We start from the raw sequence: 13,064 nt of genomic DNA on the forward strand, positions 1-13,064 counted from the left end.
AGCTGCAAAACTACTTACCGTGTCCAGGGTCTTTCAATAGTACTTAGCAACACTGGAGGCAGCATCACAAAACTGCAAGGGAAGGAAAAATTTAAAAAACACAACAATCCCTTTAGTCTCTGACATTGGATGAGCATTAAGGAATTGTGATTTATGTATCTTTGCTTCTGTCTACCAGAATCAGTACCTGCAGCTTCAAGAATGTCAAAGACACTAACAAAAACAGAGCACCTAATATTTCAGAGCACCAGAGTTTAGCTAAACATAAAAGGAGCATGAAATTCACATAAGAGGTTGGCAAAGGTGAATTTAATCTAGGAACCGAGCAATGTCTGCTTTGATTTCTACAATAAGGTTTTAGTGGTAGCCAGCAAACACAAACTGAAGTAACTGGTGGAAAGCTTCAAAAAGGCCACGGGTCTGACAGCTTGATCATACATTCTTTCATTCCTTTTCAGTACCCTTCCCCGCATGTGAAACCTCCATATGCCTCTCACGGGACCCACTACCCCGGACAACGGGGTCTGCTTCCTCACAGGCAGAAATAACGTCAATTCGCCAGTCGGACTGACGGGACTGCGTTGTAAAACTCTGATGCCGCCGTTAGAAGCCACAAAACCACCCACACCGCAACGTGGATACCGTGAAGAAACGGGCTTCGCCTGTAATGGGGCTCGCAGGAAAAAAAGCGCTACAAGAAACATAATCCCCGAGGGCGCACCGGCTCTGCCATCCCCATGGGGAACGGAGGAAGGAGGGAAATACGCCCCTGCCCCCTCAACAGCCGCGCCCCCTCACACCAGCGCGGGCGGTGGCAGAAGGAGGCGGGGCTACCTCTCGCCGAGTTCCCGGCGTCCCCTCCCAATTCCCCGCTTCCTGTCCCGTGAGGCAGCGGGGCTCGTGCGCCATGGCGAGCGGGGTGAGGCGGCGCGCGCGGAGTGAGGGCTGGAGGGCGCTTGCAGCCCCCGGGCAGGGGAGGCTTAGACTGGTGGGCCGGTCCTGTCCTTTCCGGCCCTGCCTCGGCACCCTGCGGCCGCGGCGCCCGGGGCCGGGAGCGGCGGGAGTCTTTCCGGACGGAGTCTTTCCGGAGGGAGGCAGGGCTTGCGGGCCCTTGCCGTTTTGTTTGCCGGCGCCCGAACGCTGCAGCGTGGGCGCGGGACTTTAGTGAAAGGAGGGTACAGGGGTCGGCCCTGCGTATGTGAGGTGCGCGGCAGGAGTCAGGGCTGTTATTTGCGCGTGGGAGGCGCCTGCTGTAAGTGATTGCAGGATGAGGAACGAAAACACATACGTTGCTTGTCGCCGTGTGTTATAATCGACCCCCTTGCACGTTTTCCGGACCCGAGGGTTCTGTTTCTGTCCTTAGACAGTTCGTTAGCCATGATGATGAAAAAACAAGTAGGAGACCTGGTGCTTGTGTGGTTGTCTCTGGGCTTTGGACAGATAAATAAGCTCGAATGAAGAAGATGGGTGACTTTGCACGGGTGGCTGGGAAGGTATTGGGTCCTCAGTGTGCTTCTCTCAACAGAGGTAGGTGGTTTGGGGAAAAGAGTTAAGCAGAACTCACCCTGTTTGTTTTCTTCCTGTGGAGTGGAAGAAGAAGGTGCATGTTTGGGAAGATGCCCCTTTGTAGCAAGAAGGATCCTCGAGGCTGCCCTCCAGCAGCAGTGACAGTCTGTTTTCAATACAGCTGGACCTTGCTTGCTCTCAAAATAATTGCCTGGCAAGCTTACTGCATTGCTTTCAAAATGTCACAGTAGTCCAAACTTGTATTGATTTCTGTGTTGCTGTTCAGTGCTCCACGTCTGAGCAGGCTGAGTAGTCTCCCTTGTCCAGACGCCGAAGGCTGGTCCGCATCCAGGTTTCAGAGTGTGTAAGGGCAGCTTTTCTCTCTGCTAAGAGGTCAATTTCATCTTGAGCAAGACAGCTGGTCAGGTGTGTAGCTACAGGCAACTCAACAGTTATCTTCCCATGCTAATATATTCATGGAGAAGATGAAGAACTGGCATTTTTTTTTTCCAGTTATTGGCTTCAATATTTTCAGCCATGCAACAGCAAAAAGTTTTTAATATTGAAAGGTCAGAAGATGGGACTTTTCTGGTACCCCCTTTGAATAGACGAGGAGTGTTTCTGGATGTTCAAGCTGAGTGCAATTTCAAAAGCCAGTTTCTTTAATACTTGGTCAATCAGAAGTTATTGCTTCCAGATATGTAATGTTAGCTTTAGGAAGATCAGAGCTTATCCCGTAAGGAGACTTTCCTGTCCTTCCCTCTTTAATCCCCTCTTTAACTAAGCTTCTAGAAATTCAAATTTTAGGAATGCACAGTCTCCTGAGCTAGAACAAGTGACTTCATGAGGGACAAACTAAAAACCAGTAAATTATTTACCAGGTGATGGCTCATCCTGCACTTTGTGCCTTAACTTTAGATTTTCTGACAAAGTTTTTGTGTATTTGAAGGTTATGACCAAATGCTCATACTGTGACTCCTTAGATAATGTCACATTTGGTGCATTTTTATATTATTTACCCTGGTAATAAAAAGCAGGGCAAGGGGAATTCTCAGTTCTAGGATAAGAGTGTTTCTGTCCAGTTAGGCCCCTGGCAGCTGTAGGGACGGGTATCTGTATTCTGTAACAAAGCTTCAGGCCTTTTAGGGTTGTCAGTATTTATTTTAGCAAGTTTAAGCCACAGTAAATGTCAGCAGTTCTTCTATTACAGGTACAGTGAGGATGTTACCTGCCTCTGGCGTAGCCTGATGCTGTTTATTGTACAACTAAAATACTACAGAAAGTCATAAACTACTCACAGATCTCTTACACAGGCAGGTGATCAGTCAGACCTCAGGCTTAACATGTGCGCTTGGTGCTGTTATTTCTTCTACACAGCGAAATTTCAAAAAGCCTGGATGACTCATCTTGGGAACTTCCTTAATCCCTTTGTAGTTATTCTATGGGAACAAGCTTGTACACACAAAATGTCATTTCATAAAACCATAGAATGGTAGGGTTGGAAGGGACCTTTATAGATCATCTAGTATAACTCCCCTGCAGAAGCAGGTCTACCTAGATCAGGTCACACAGGAACATGTCCACACGGGTCTTGAAGATCTCCAAGGAAGGAGACTCCACAACCTCCCTGGGAAGCCTGTGCCATTTATCAGTCAATAATGCACACTATGAAGTGCTTCATGTTTCCAGCTGTCATAGCAATGGCCTAGAGCATATTTGCATGGAAGAAAATCGGTGCAGGTCTTCTGGTCTACTGAATTATTACACAATACATGGATGCTAGTCTGGAGTAGGTTACTAAGAGATCTGTTCCAAAGCAGTGTAGTCTGTGACAGTATTCCTTGTCAGGTTTTATGTAGGTTAGGTCTTGAATCTGATTTCAAAACTCACCTCTGTGTCCTGCAGGAAGCTATTGCAATCACTTTTGCTGAAAGACAGGTCTATCAGAAGGCAAAATTCAGGTTATTTGATACTCTCGTGTTTTATCTTGAGGGACAGATGCAGAGCCATGCTTTGTAAAATTGACGTCTAAGCGTGCTCCAGATGCTTACCCTCACAGTGCCCAAAGCTGCTATGGATTGCAAGGCTGATGCCACTGATTACCTCAGACAGTTGCACATATGTACCTGTTGATAGGACAGATCCACAAATCCTGCTCTTTCAGCCAGGCTCTGTACCATTTGGCATGAAAAGCTTCCTGGAGGGTATAGGTGTGGTTGCAGAGCATGATTTCTCACAGTGCTGCGAGTGGTGAACAGAGACTTGCTAACAGTAATTCAGGCAGGGTCTGTAAGGATCGTTAGTGCACAGTAACCTGCTGACAGTAACCATGTAGCACAATCTCTGTGGTCCCCATGCGTCACTGGGGAGCTCTATGTGTCAGCTGCACACGGGCGCTTCTCCTTGCCAGAGTCATACTCGGCAGCCGTCACGGTAAGGAACAAGAATGGTCTCAGACCATTATGTGATCTCCAGTTTGCTTTCCGAGACATTTTAACTTTGGACACTTTGTGCGTGAGGAATGTGGCTCAAATGAACGCTAGTCTCTTGTTTTAAACCACCAGTGGAATTATGGAATCTTTCCACTCCTCTTGCTCATTTCACTGCAGCTTTTGAGTATCTCCTGAGCACTCCTGAGTTTATTACAGTTTTTTGCTCAGTAAGAGAGTGACATGCAAATTTCAGGCCTTGGTTTATTCGTTAATATTTAGCTTCCTCGAAGCAAATGTAGGGCAATTAAACCGTCATGTTGAAATCTTGAATTTCAGCTCTGGGATTCTTTCCAAAAGCCACCAGTGCTTCTCTCATTTCTCCACTTGGCTGAACAATAATTATTTTAAATGAACCATAAAACAGATGCCCTCTATTGTTGTCTTTTAGGTTATTAAATGCAAGGCTGCTGTCGCCTGGGAGGCAGGTAAACCCCTCTCTCTTGAGGAGATAGAGGTTGCTCCACCAAAAGCTCATGAAGTTCGGATCAAGGTAATTAAATCAATTGCTAGCTGTATGCATTGTATTTTGGGAGACTAAGTGTTAAAGCTGAAGAGTTTGTTTACCAACAGAAAAAAATGTTCAATGGATAGCATTAGTTCATTAGTATCTCAGCTGACTTTACAAAGAAGAAAATTATGGTATTCAGCTCTTTTGTTTATGGAAAACACTTTTAATTTCTACTGGTCTCACTTGACAGTCTGGTCTAAAAATCATGCCTAGTCTTGGGGATCAATTACAGCTGTTAACAGCTGAGGTCCCACAAAACATCTGAGCTAAGAAAACCCTTGATCTTGTTTGAAGGGCAGCAGTTTGTGACCTGTTGCAGCTGTATAACACACTAGATTTTACTTCAGTTGAGCCATATGTTACTGGTTGATGAGCAGTGACTGGTCTCTTGGATTTCCCATACCCAAGGTTCTGATTTGATCAGGACTTTACAGGTAGCCCACTTCTGCCAAAAAATTAAGGTGAAATTTCTCTTGGTGGAAAGGGTCCCTGCATGGTGCTTCAGACTTAAAGTGGATTTATGCACCACTTGGAGTTCTGTGTGGTCTCTCTGATCATTTTACCTTTGAGAGACTAACTTACTTAAAATCTAACATGCCAACCTACTTTGAAATTACTTGGGAGTACTGATTTTTAGCTTTAGAAAAGCAATGTCATCTTCTACCTGTTTCAGTGTCAGAAGTCAGTTGAATGACACGACAAAACATGTACTATCGTGACTTTACTTTTTCAAAGTGAGAAAAAGTACCTTACCTTGGCAATTCTGTGTCTTGCCAGGAGGGAAAGTACATTGGCCATATCACAAATGCTAACAGGACTGGCAAATGTTCTGAATTTCTGACTGAAGAGAAATATTTAGGTCTGTGCTACTTTAGATTCTGTTCTTCGGGGTGCCTCAGATGATATATTTCTTCACAGATAGTTGCCACTGCTGTCTGTCACACTGATGCCTATACTCTGAGTGGTGCTGATCCTGAAGGGTGTTTCCCTGTGATCTTGGGTCACGAAGGAGCAGGAATTGTAGAGAGTGTTGGGGAAGGAGTAACAAAAGTAAAGCCGGGTAAGAAAATATCTTACAAGTTTTATGCCTGCCTTAAAGCAGTTACTTTACTTCAAGGTCAGCTGTCAAATTGGGCCACTGAAATGCTATTTTGCAGGAGTTAATACAATGTCTTATTCTGTGATGTTTGCCTGTGTAGATTTCATCTATGAGATAAAACACTGAGCTATTCAATGTGCTTTTGATTTAATGCTTGAAAGAGCCCAGCATACTCACTACTTACTTGAAATTGGATCATTATAGTTAGAAGAGGTTGTTTTTCTTTTTTTGCCAGATGTTTGATAAGTTTGTTACCTTTTACCCTAATTAAAGGGCTTAAGAATATTTAATCATGTTGGTCACTGTTGATTTGGGATTGTCTTGTTTCACAGTAACATTCTTACTCTAGAGTGATGAACTTCTCACTGCCTGTCTGCTCAGAGATGAGAAAACTGTTTTATCTAGCACTGTCTATAAACAATGCTACTCGATATCAAAAATGCTTTTTAATACATAGAGAAGGGTTTACGTGAACATAATTACACATAAAAGCCATGAAAATTGAGCAGTTGGAGTTTTTCCTTAATGCCTTGCTTGACTTGATAACTAATCACACAGTATTTTTTTTTCTTAGGGGACACTGTTATCCCTCTATACATCCCCCAGTGTGGAGAGTGCAAGTTTTGCAAGAATCCTAAAACAAATCTGTGCCAGAAGATAAGGTCTGTATGCTGTTTGACACACAGGATAGTATTTGCCCAACATATACATGCTCCAGTTATCAAACAGGAGTTACCTTTGAAGAATAAATCTTGATGCATCATTTGATGGCTTGGAAACTGTGTGTTTTAGGGAGTCATGCACTACTTTCTCTTTTGCCCTTAAATATATCTGTTTCTCTCTTTTCATGTACATGAAGGTGTAACTGCTGGCTTGTGTCTACAGCTTTGAAAACAGAAATGGCCTGACGCTATACTGAGTCCATACTTAAGGGGAGCACTTCAGAGAATTTAGCTTTTGGAATTCAACGCCAAAGCTGTCAAGTGGCAGAGAAATATCCAGGAACCTCTTTTTTCCTTAAAACTTGCTAAATTTTGAACTCCTAATCTGAAATAAAAGTCTTCAAAACCCATACAGAAACCCCAGTGATGTAATGGGCAGGTGCCGTTCAAGGGAAGCCTACCGAAGGAGGCGGGGTATAGGACCGTGGCACAAGCAGGTAGCATCGGTAGCTGACAAGGCCAGCCTGTTGATGAACTCCGTTTCTTTCAGAGCTTCCAAGGAGGAATTAACAGCGAGAAGTTTTAGGAATTTAGTATCTAATTTCACAGTGAACTCCTGTGTTTATTGGAATGATTAAAAAACCATTTTGTGTATGCAACTCCAGCTCTGTGCTGCTTAACAGATACTGTCTGACTAGAGTATTTACTGTTGAAGACTCTGACTGTACTGTCCTGTCTTTATCTTAAGAATCACTCAAGGGAAAGGACTCATGCCCGATGGTACTAGCAGATTCACCTGCAAAGGAAAGCAGGTTTACCACTTCATGGGGACGAGCACCTTCTCTGAGTATACTGTGGTGGCTGATATCTCAGTAGCCAAGATCGATGCTGCAGCACCTCTCGATAAAGTATGCCTGCTGGGTTGTGGCATCTCTACTGGCTATGGGGCTGCTGTTAACACTGCTAAGGTAAAGATTGTGTCTGCCTCTGGCTTTTCTCTGTAGCTGTATCTGAGACAAAGTACACAGATAACTTAGGGACTGGATTAGGACTGTAAACACGGTGACCAAATTTTTGTTTCTTCTTCCTCTTCAACTGATGAAGTTCAGCTAAGAGTTTCTAACTTCTCCATGAAGGCCAGATGAGGTTAGAAGCACCTGATGCCCTCTGGAGGAAATCCGGGTATAAGACTCGGCATCCCTTTTGATACCCACTATATATGTATTACTTTTCCAGTTTATTGGAATGACTTGCAGATAGTTTGAAGCTCGGGGTGAAAAAGAGGCATGTTAGGTGAGTGTGTAGGAGTCTAGGGCAGGTTACAGGAGTGGAGTCTCTGGGCAAAGAGAAGAGTACCTAAAGAGCTTTTGAGTGAATTTCTGTATGGTTCCCTTATCTAAGTGGTAAAGTCTGACAGTCGTAATATATTTGCTTCCTCGTTTCCTTCATTACAGACTTAACCTGTGTTTACCATTCATGTGGAAGGATGAATTTTCTCCATGTTGCTATGGCTCTTGTCTTATTCCTAGGTGGAACCTGGCTCTACATGTGCTGTCTTTGGTTTAGGAGGAGTTGGGCTGGCAGTTATTATGGGCTGTAAAATAGCAGGAGCCTCACGGATCATTGGCATTGACCTTAACAAGGACAAGTATGCCAAAGCCAAAGAGTTTGGAGCCACTGAGTGCATTAGCCCTCAAGACTTCAAGAAGCCCATACAGGAGGTGCTGGCTGAGATGACCGATGGTGGTGTAGACTACTCATTTGAGTGCATTGGTAATGTTGGAGTCATGGTGAGTGTTTGCACAATGGTAGTCCATAGAGGGAGGGCATAGATCGCTGCCACTTAGTTGTTTAGCTAAATAGCAAAATGAGCTGCTTTCTTGCTACAGAAAATATACCACACAGCTTATTTTTAAATTAGTAACTGCTATGATGAAAAAGTCCAATTTACATACAGTCCAAATTATGTAATGAAAGCAGATGCTATGTGTTAGGCTGAAAATGGCACTTTCTAATTTACAAATTCTTTTTCCTTAATGAGAATTCTCTGAAATCCTGAGTTTTCATATGTTGACAGGTAAAGAAAATTAACAAAACTTACATAAAAGACATTGTAAAATGAACAGTAAAGTCTCAAGGACCATTTCCCTGATTCCTCAAATAATTTTTATAAATGCAGAAATATTACTGAATGTAAGGCTATGTTTTCAAGAGTTACAGCATTCCTAACCATCAGTAACATGGTCTGTGTTGTCTCTAATTATAGTTCATCTCAGCTCCCAGTGGGAGTTCAGAGTGACTTCTCCAGAAGCCAGATAGGATGTTAAAAGGAGCAAAGTGAATCTTTTAACAGTATAAGGAATCTGAACCAATGGAAAATCACTCACGGAATTTTCAGTGTATTTACTGTTCCATAAATGTTAATGCAGTGATTCATTAACTGGGGGAGCAGAAGTGCAACCTGTGCCGGTGCAGGCAGCATACTCATTTAGCAATAAACACTCTTCTTTGTCCTATCCATCTATGAAGAGAGCTGCCTTGGAAGCCTGCCACAAAGGCTGGGGAGTCAGCGTCATAGTCGGAGTAGCTGCTGCTGGTCAGGAGATCTCCACACGGCCCTTCCAGCTGGTGACTGGGCGGATATGGAAAGGGACTGCCTTCGGAGGTAACTGCCTTTTGGTATGGGGATAAAAGTAATTTACTGTGAGTTATTTACTATGAGTTCTTCTTAGCAAGAATTTATTTCAATGAGACTGTTATTAAGAATTGGAACAGGCTGCCCAGGGAGGTCGTGGAGTCATTATCCCTGGGGATAGTCAGAAGACGCATAGATATGGCTGAGGGATATGATTTAGTTTGGGGACGGGCTTGGCAGCGTGAGCTTAGTGGTTCGACTCGATGATCTTAAAGGTCTGTTCCAGCCAAAATGATTTTCTGACTCTAAAGCTGGGAAGAACACACTGCAGCCTAGTCATAAATGCTATATTAAAGACTTTACGATAAAGACTTTTAAAACCTGATATTCCTACCAACAGGCTACAAATAAACATACTGGTAACTTGCATAGTTTGAAGAGACAATATGCTATTCATACTAAAGGAGCAGTAGAGAGGGATTGCTTTATCACCAAGTAACGGTTTGGTTCGTTTTGGTCCGTTTAAAGGACCTAGTCTTTGGGAAGATGGGGACTCACATAAACATGTTCATGTTCCTTGATCACTGAAGTAAATTGTGGGGCTAACATAGGAATGTGCTATAAAGAGCTTTAAAATAAAAACAGAAAATGCTTCATACTAGTTTTCTGCTCTCAAACCAAAAACCTGCGAGATTTTTTACAGCTACCAATAACTTGGGGATTCAGTAATTGAAGTTCATGGAAATAGATATTATTATTAAACCATTCTTCTTCCAAGTAATACAAAACTTAGTTGGGTAATAAAGACACATAGAGGAGCTCATAGGGAAGCCTTGTGCATGCTTTCACGTTGAACGCTGAAATAACTAGTGAAAGGTTAGTGCATCTGTGTGTTTGGATAATGTGTGCTCATGTGTTCTTTACTGCCTGCCTAGAGTAGGAGGGACAAATACATTACTGGTCTCAGTTCCTTTTCATATTTATCACACAAATGCCCACATAAGGGTTGTATTTTTTCTGTCTCTGAGGTGGGCAGAAAGGAGCAAAACAAATGCATGCTTTCTGTCTTTCAGGCTGGAAGAGTGTAGACAACGTGCCAAAACTAGTGACTGAGTACATGTCCAAGAAGATCAAGGTTGATGAATTTGTGACTCACACCCTGCCTTTTGACAAAATTAATGAGGCTTTTGAGCTGATGCATGCAGGAAAGAGGTAATGTTCATAATATTTAAAGGTGTAGAAGACATTTCTTGGTGAGACACTGTCAAAATAGAGGTTTCCTGTCCACTGTCATGTTTCACACTGGGAATCACAGAATCTTAAGGGCTGGAAGAGACTTTGAAAGTCCAACACCCCTGCCAGAGCAGGACCCCCTAGAGTAGGTCACACAGGAACTCATCCAGGTGGGTTTTGAACGTCTCCAGGGAAGGAGACTCCACAACCCATCTGGGCAGCCTGTTCCAGTGCTTTGGCACCCTCACAGTGAAGAAGTGATGATAAAGGGTGACATAGACGTAGCACATTCATTCTGAGATAAACAAATACACTTTCTCTGAGCTTCTAGACATGTGCCAAAATACAGGGAGAGAATAAAAAGTAAGCAATCATGTATAAGGGAAATACACAAGTACATAAAGTATATAAAGCTGGTAAAGGGGACAAGTCAGTCTTAGGCTTCCAAATGTTACTAAAATATTCTTCCTTAGAAAAAGATGTAAAGAGATTGAAGGGGAGTTCTCATTAATACTTTTTTGCAAGTCATTAAGCTATTAGTCTATTTTAATTAAATAGTAGATTGGCATATATTTTCAAACTATTTAGGATAGCACAGTCACTTGCAATGATCTTTTAAGATGCTAAATGAATTTTTTTCTCTAGTTTGAACTGGAATAGAACACTCATGTGATGGGTTTGTTCTTCTTAATGTACAGCAGTTTTTCTGTTACTAAGATAAATGACAGTTTAGACTGTTCAGACCACAGCCTTAAGCCACAGGTCTCTTAAACTCCCTAGCGATGCCCAACTGCACTGTATATTGAAGAGACCCTACTTACTGGATGGATGTGTGATGAGCCTTCTTGTTCTGATGGCATATACTATACATTGTATGCAGTGAGCAACCTGCAAGAGCAGTGCACAACTGGGTATTCTTATCAGAGGATGTATTGGGTGAGCCTTGTACAACCCTGTACAGATATGGGCATGGATGTGCTAGAGGGAAAACAGGGACCAGTATGGGGATACTGTGTATCTGCAGGTTAAAATCTAATACAGAAAAGGGGAAAGGATTAGACAGTTGTAGCCTGAGGTGTGTTAAAGCTTGTCCTGCTATGTCTTTTTAAGAGCAGACCTGCTTTAACTGAGAGTTGTAATGAGATGCTCTGTAATTTGTTGGCTATTCAGAGACTTTAAATGAGATAGCTACTACTACCTCTAAGTAGAAGCCAGCTTATTTAGCACACTAGGTTACATACTTTTTAAGAATGTGTTTGGAATGAAGGGAAGATACTGCATCTGTGCCAATGATCCCTTTTCCCTGCTACAAACTTCTGTATCATCTCAATACTTTATTCCTACATGAACATGTCCTATGAAACTAATAATGAAAGATACTTAAAATTTTCTAAGCAGCCCAGCTCCCTGATTTATCTTCCTGATGAGTATTCTTGGCTAGCTACTGAATGAAAAGTGATACTCACGTAGTTTGAAAAAGCTTCCAATTGGAGTATATCTTAGGGAGAGACTGAAAAAAAAAAATTACTACCCATTTTTAACCAGGATTTTAAATAAATGTTATAGGCTTAACTTCATTTTTATAGAAGATGGAAGTTAAGTTAGAAGTATGTCTTAGGAATGAAAGGGAGGGGAGAAAATGGATGTACCGATAACTTTCTTTTTCACCTTTTTCATTTTAAGCATTCGAACTGTCCTGAAGCTTTAAAGCCAAATTTGGATCTTTTAGTTGGCCAGCAACATGGTAACCATCTTTAGAATGGAATTTCTGATAGAACACAAAATCAAGCAAATGAAAACTCAGCAGGATAAGGAAGAAAATGTGTTTTAGGGGGAAGCATTCTGAATAATAAGTGACAAAAATAATCCATATCCACTGAATAGTATAGAATTAGCACTGGTTATGCAACTTCTGTTTCTGTACTTGTTCTTCAAATTCAGTAATGCCTAACTCAGTCTACTTAATAAAAGCTTGTTTCTAAACACAGTGTTTGAATTACTGAACAGTAACTGGCTGGAATTGCTGTGTCTTGCTGTTATCCTTTAGTGATTTTACGGTATGTGTGAGCATGAGAGAGGAAAAGCATTCTGCAGGTGCAATAGCAAATGGCTGTGGGATTCATTCCACTAGGCAGTTTGCTAAGCACAGGTGAATTGAGAAGCAGCACAGATGTGCTGTAGAACTGTACTGAGAGAAGAGTGAGAACTCCAACAGCTGTCAAGCTTCTGAGGCTATTGTAGGAGTACAAAGGATGCACCAACCAGCTCTACCTGGAAGTCAAGTATAGAGCAGAGGATGGGTGGATGCACGACCTCCCTGTCCAGTGTGCCCATGTTCACGCAGCAAGTCCCCGTATTCTGCCTTATTTCCCTCATTATTGTAGCTGTAGGCAGGCCTGCTGTAAAGATAATAGTCGCTTGTTCTAGTGGCCATTTCCTTAAATTTAGTTGCATCTGAAGCAGCCTTTGCAGTTGACATTGCAAAAACAAGTGCTGTGGGAATGTTACCTCTATTTAGTCAGAAATAGGATTGTGTCCTGGAAGCAGGGACCATTACTATTAGAGCAAGAGTCTGCTCAGGGGAACAACAGCAAAGAGTATTGTGTGATGTCAGCTTCCAGGACTAGGGGGATTTTTTTTGTTTGTTTGGTGGAAGGGGAGGGGTTAATCCTTAATTTTGGAGTTTGAGGGTTTTTGTCTTAAATATAGTTGAAGTGGTCTGACTGGGAAAAGTTTCTTTGAATTGAAAGCTGGGACCAGAGCCACAGATCCAGAAAAAGAGGAACAGCAGCAAGCAGGCTGCAAAGCAGAGGCAGAAAGGCTACGCAGTTAAATAAAAGTTATACACATAAAAAGTCAATGCTTTTCAGTAAACAAAGGACACTGGGTTGAGAGAGCCTGGTCAAAAGAACTGTTACAGAGAAATTAA

At 42.4% G+C, this 13,064-nt stretch overlaps 1 protein-coding gene across 1 annotated transcript; it reads left to right on the forward strand.

Moving 5' to 3' along the window:
* Positions 1–887: 887 nt before the first annotated feature.
* Positions 888–12,118, forward strand: LOC104551388 (alcohol dehydrogenase class-3). The gene is made up of 9 exons (XM_061991756.1): positions 888–919; positions 4,387–4,488; positions 5,425–5,566; positions 6,180–6,267; positions 7,016–7,235; positions 7,797–8,057; positions 8,797–8,932; positions 9,976–10,114; positions 11,819–12,118. Exons 1-9 carry the CDS (start codon positions 908–910, stop codon positions 11,841–11,843), a joined length of 1,125 nt encoding a protein of 374 aa, XP_061847740.1. The 5' UTR covers positions 888–907; the 3' UTR covers positions 11,844–12,118.
* Positions 12,119–13,064: the final 946 nt, after the last annotated feature.

This window comes from Colius striatus, chromosome 3 (genome assembly GCF_028858725.1).
Source record: "Colius striatus isolate bColStr4 chromosome 3, bColStr4.1.hap1, whole genome shotgun sequence".
NCBI classification, from domain to species: domain Eukaryota; kingdom Metazoa; phylum Chordata; class Aves; order Coliiformes; family Coliidae; genus Colius; species Colius striatus.

Excerpts from the sequence above, each read along its gene's own strand:
- LOC104551388 (XM_061991756.1), top strand. Across the intron at positions 5,567-6,179 it reads AGTAACAAAAGTAAAGCCGG|GGGACACTGTTATCCCTCTA; the intron begins GTAAGAAAATAT and ends TTTTTTTCTTAG. Across the intron at positions 10,115-11,818 it reads CTGATGCATGCAGGAAAGAG|CATTCGAACTGTCCTGAAGC; the intron begins GTAATGTTCATA and ends TTTCATTTTAAG.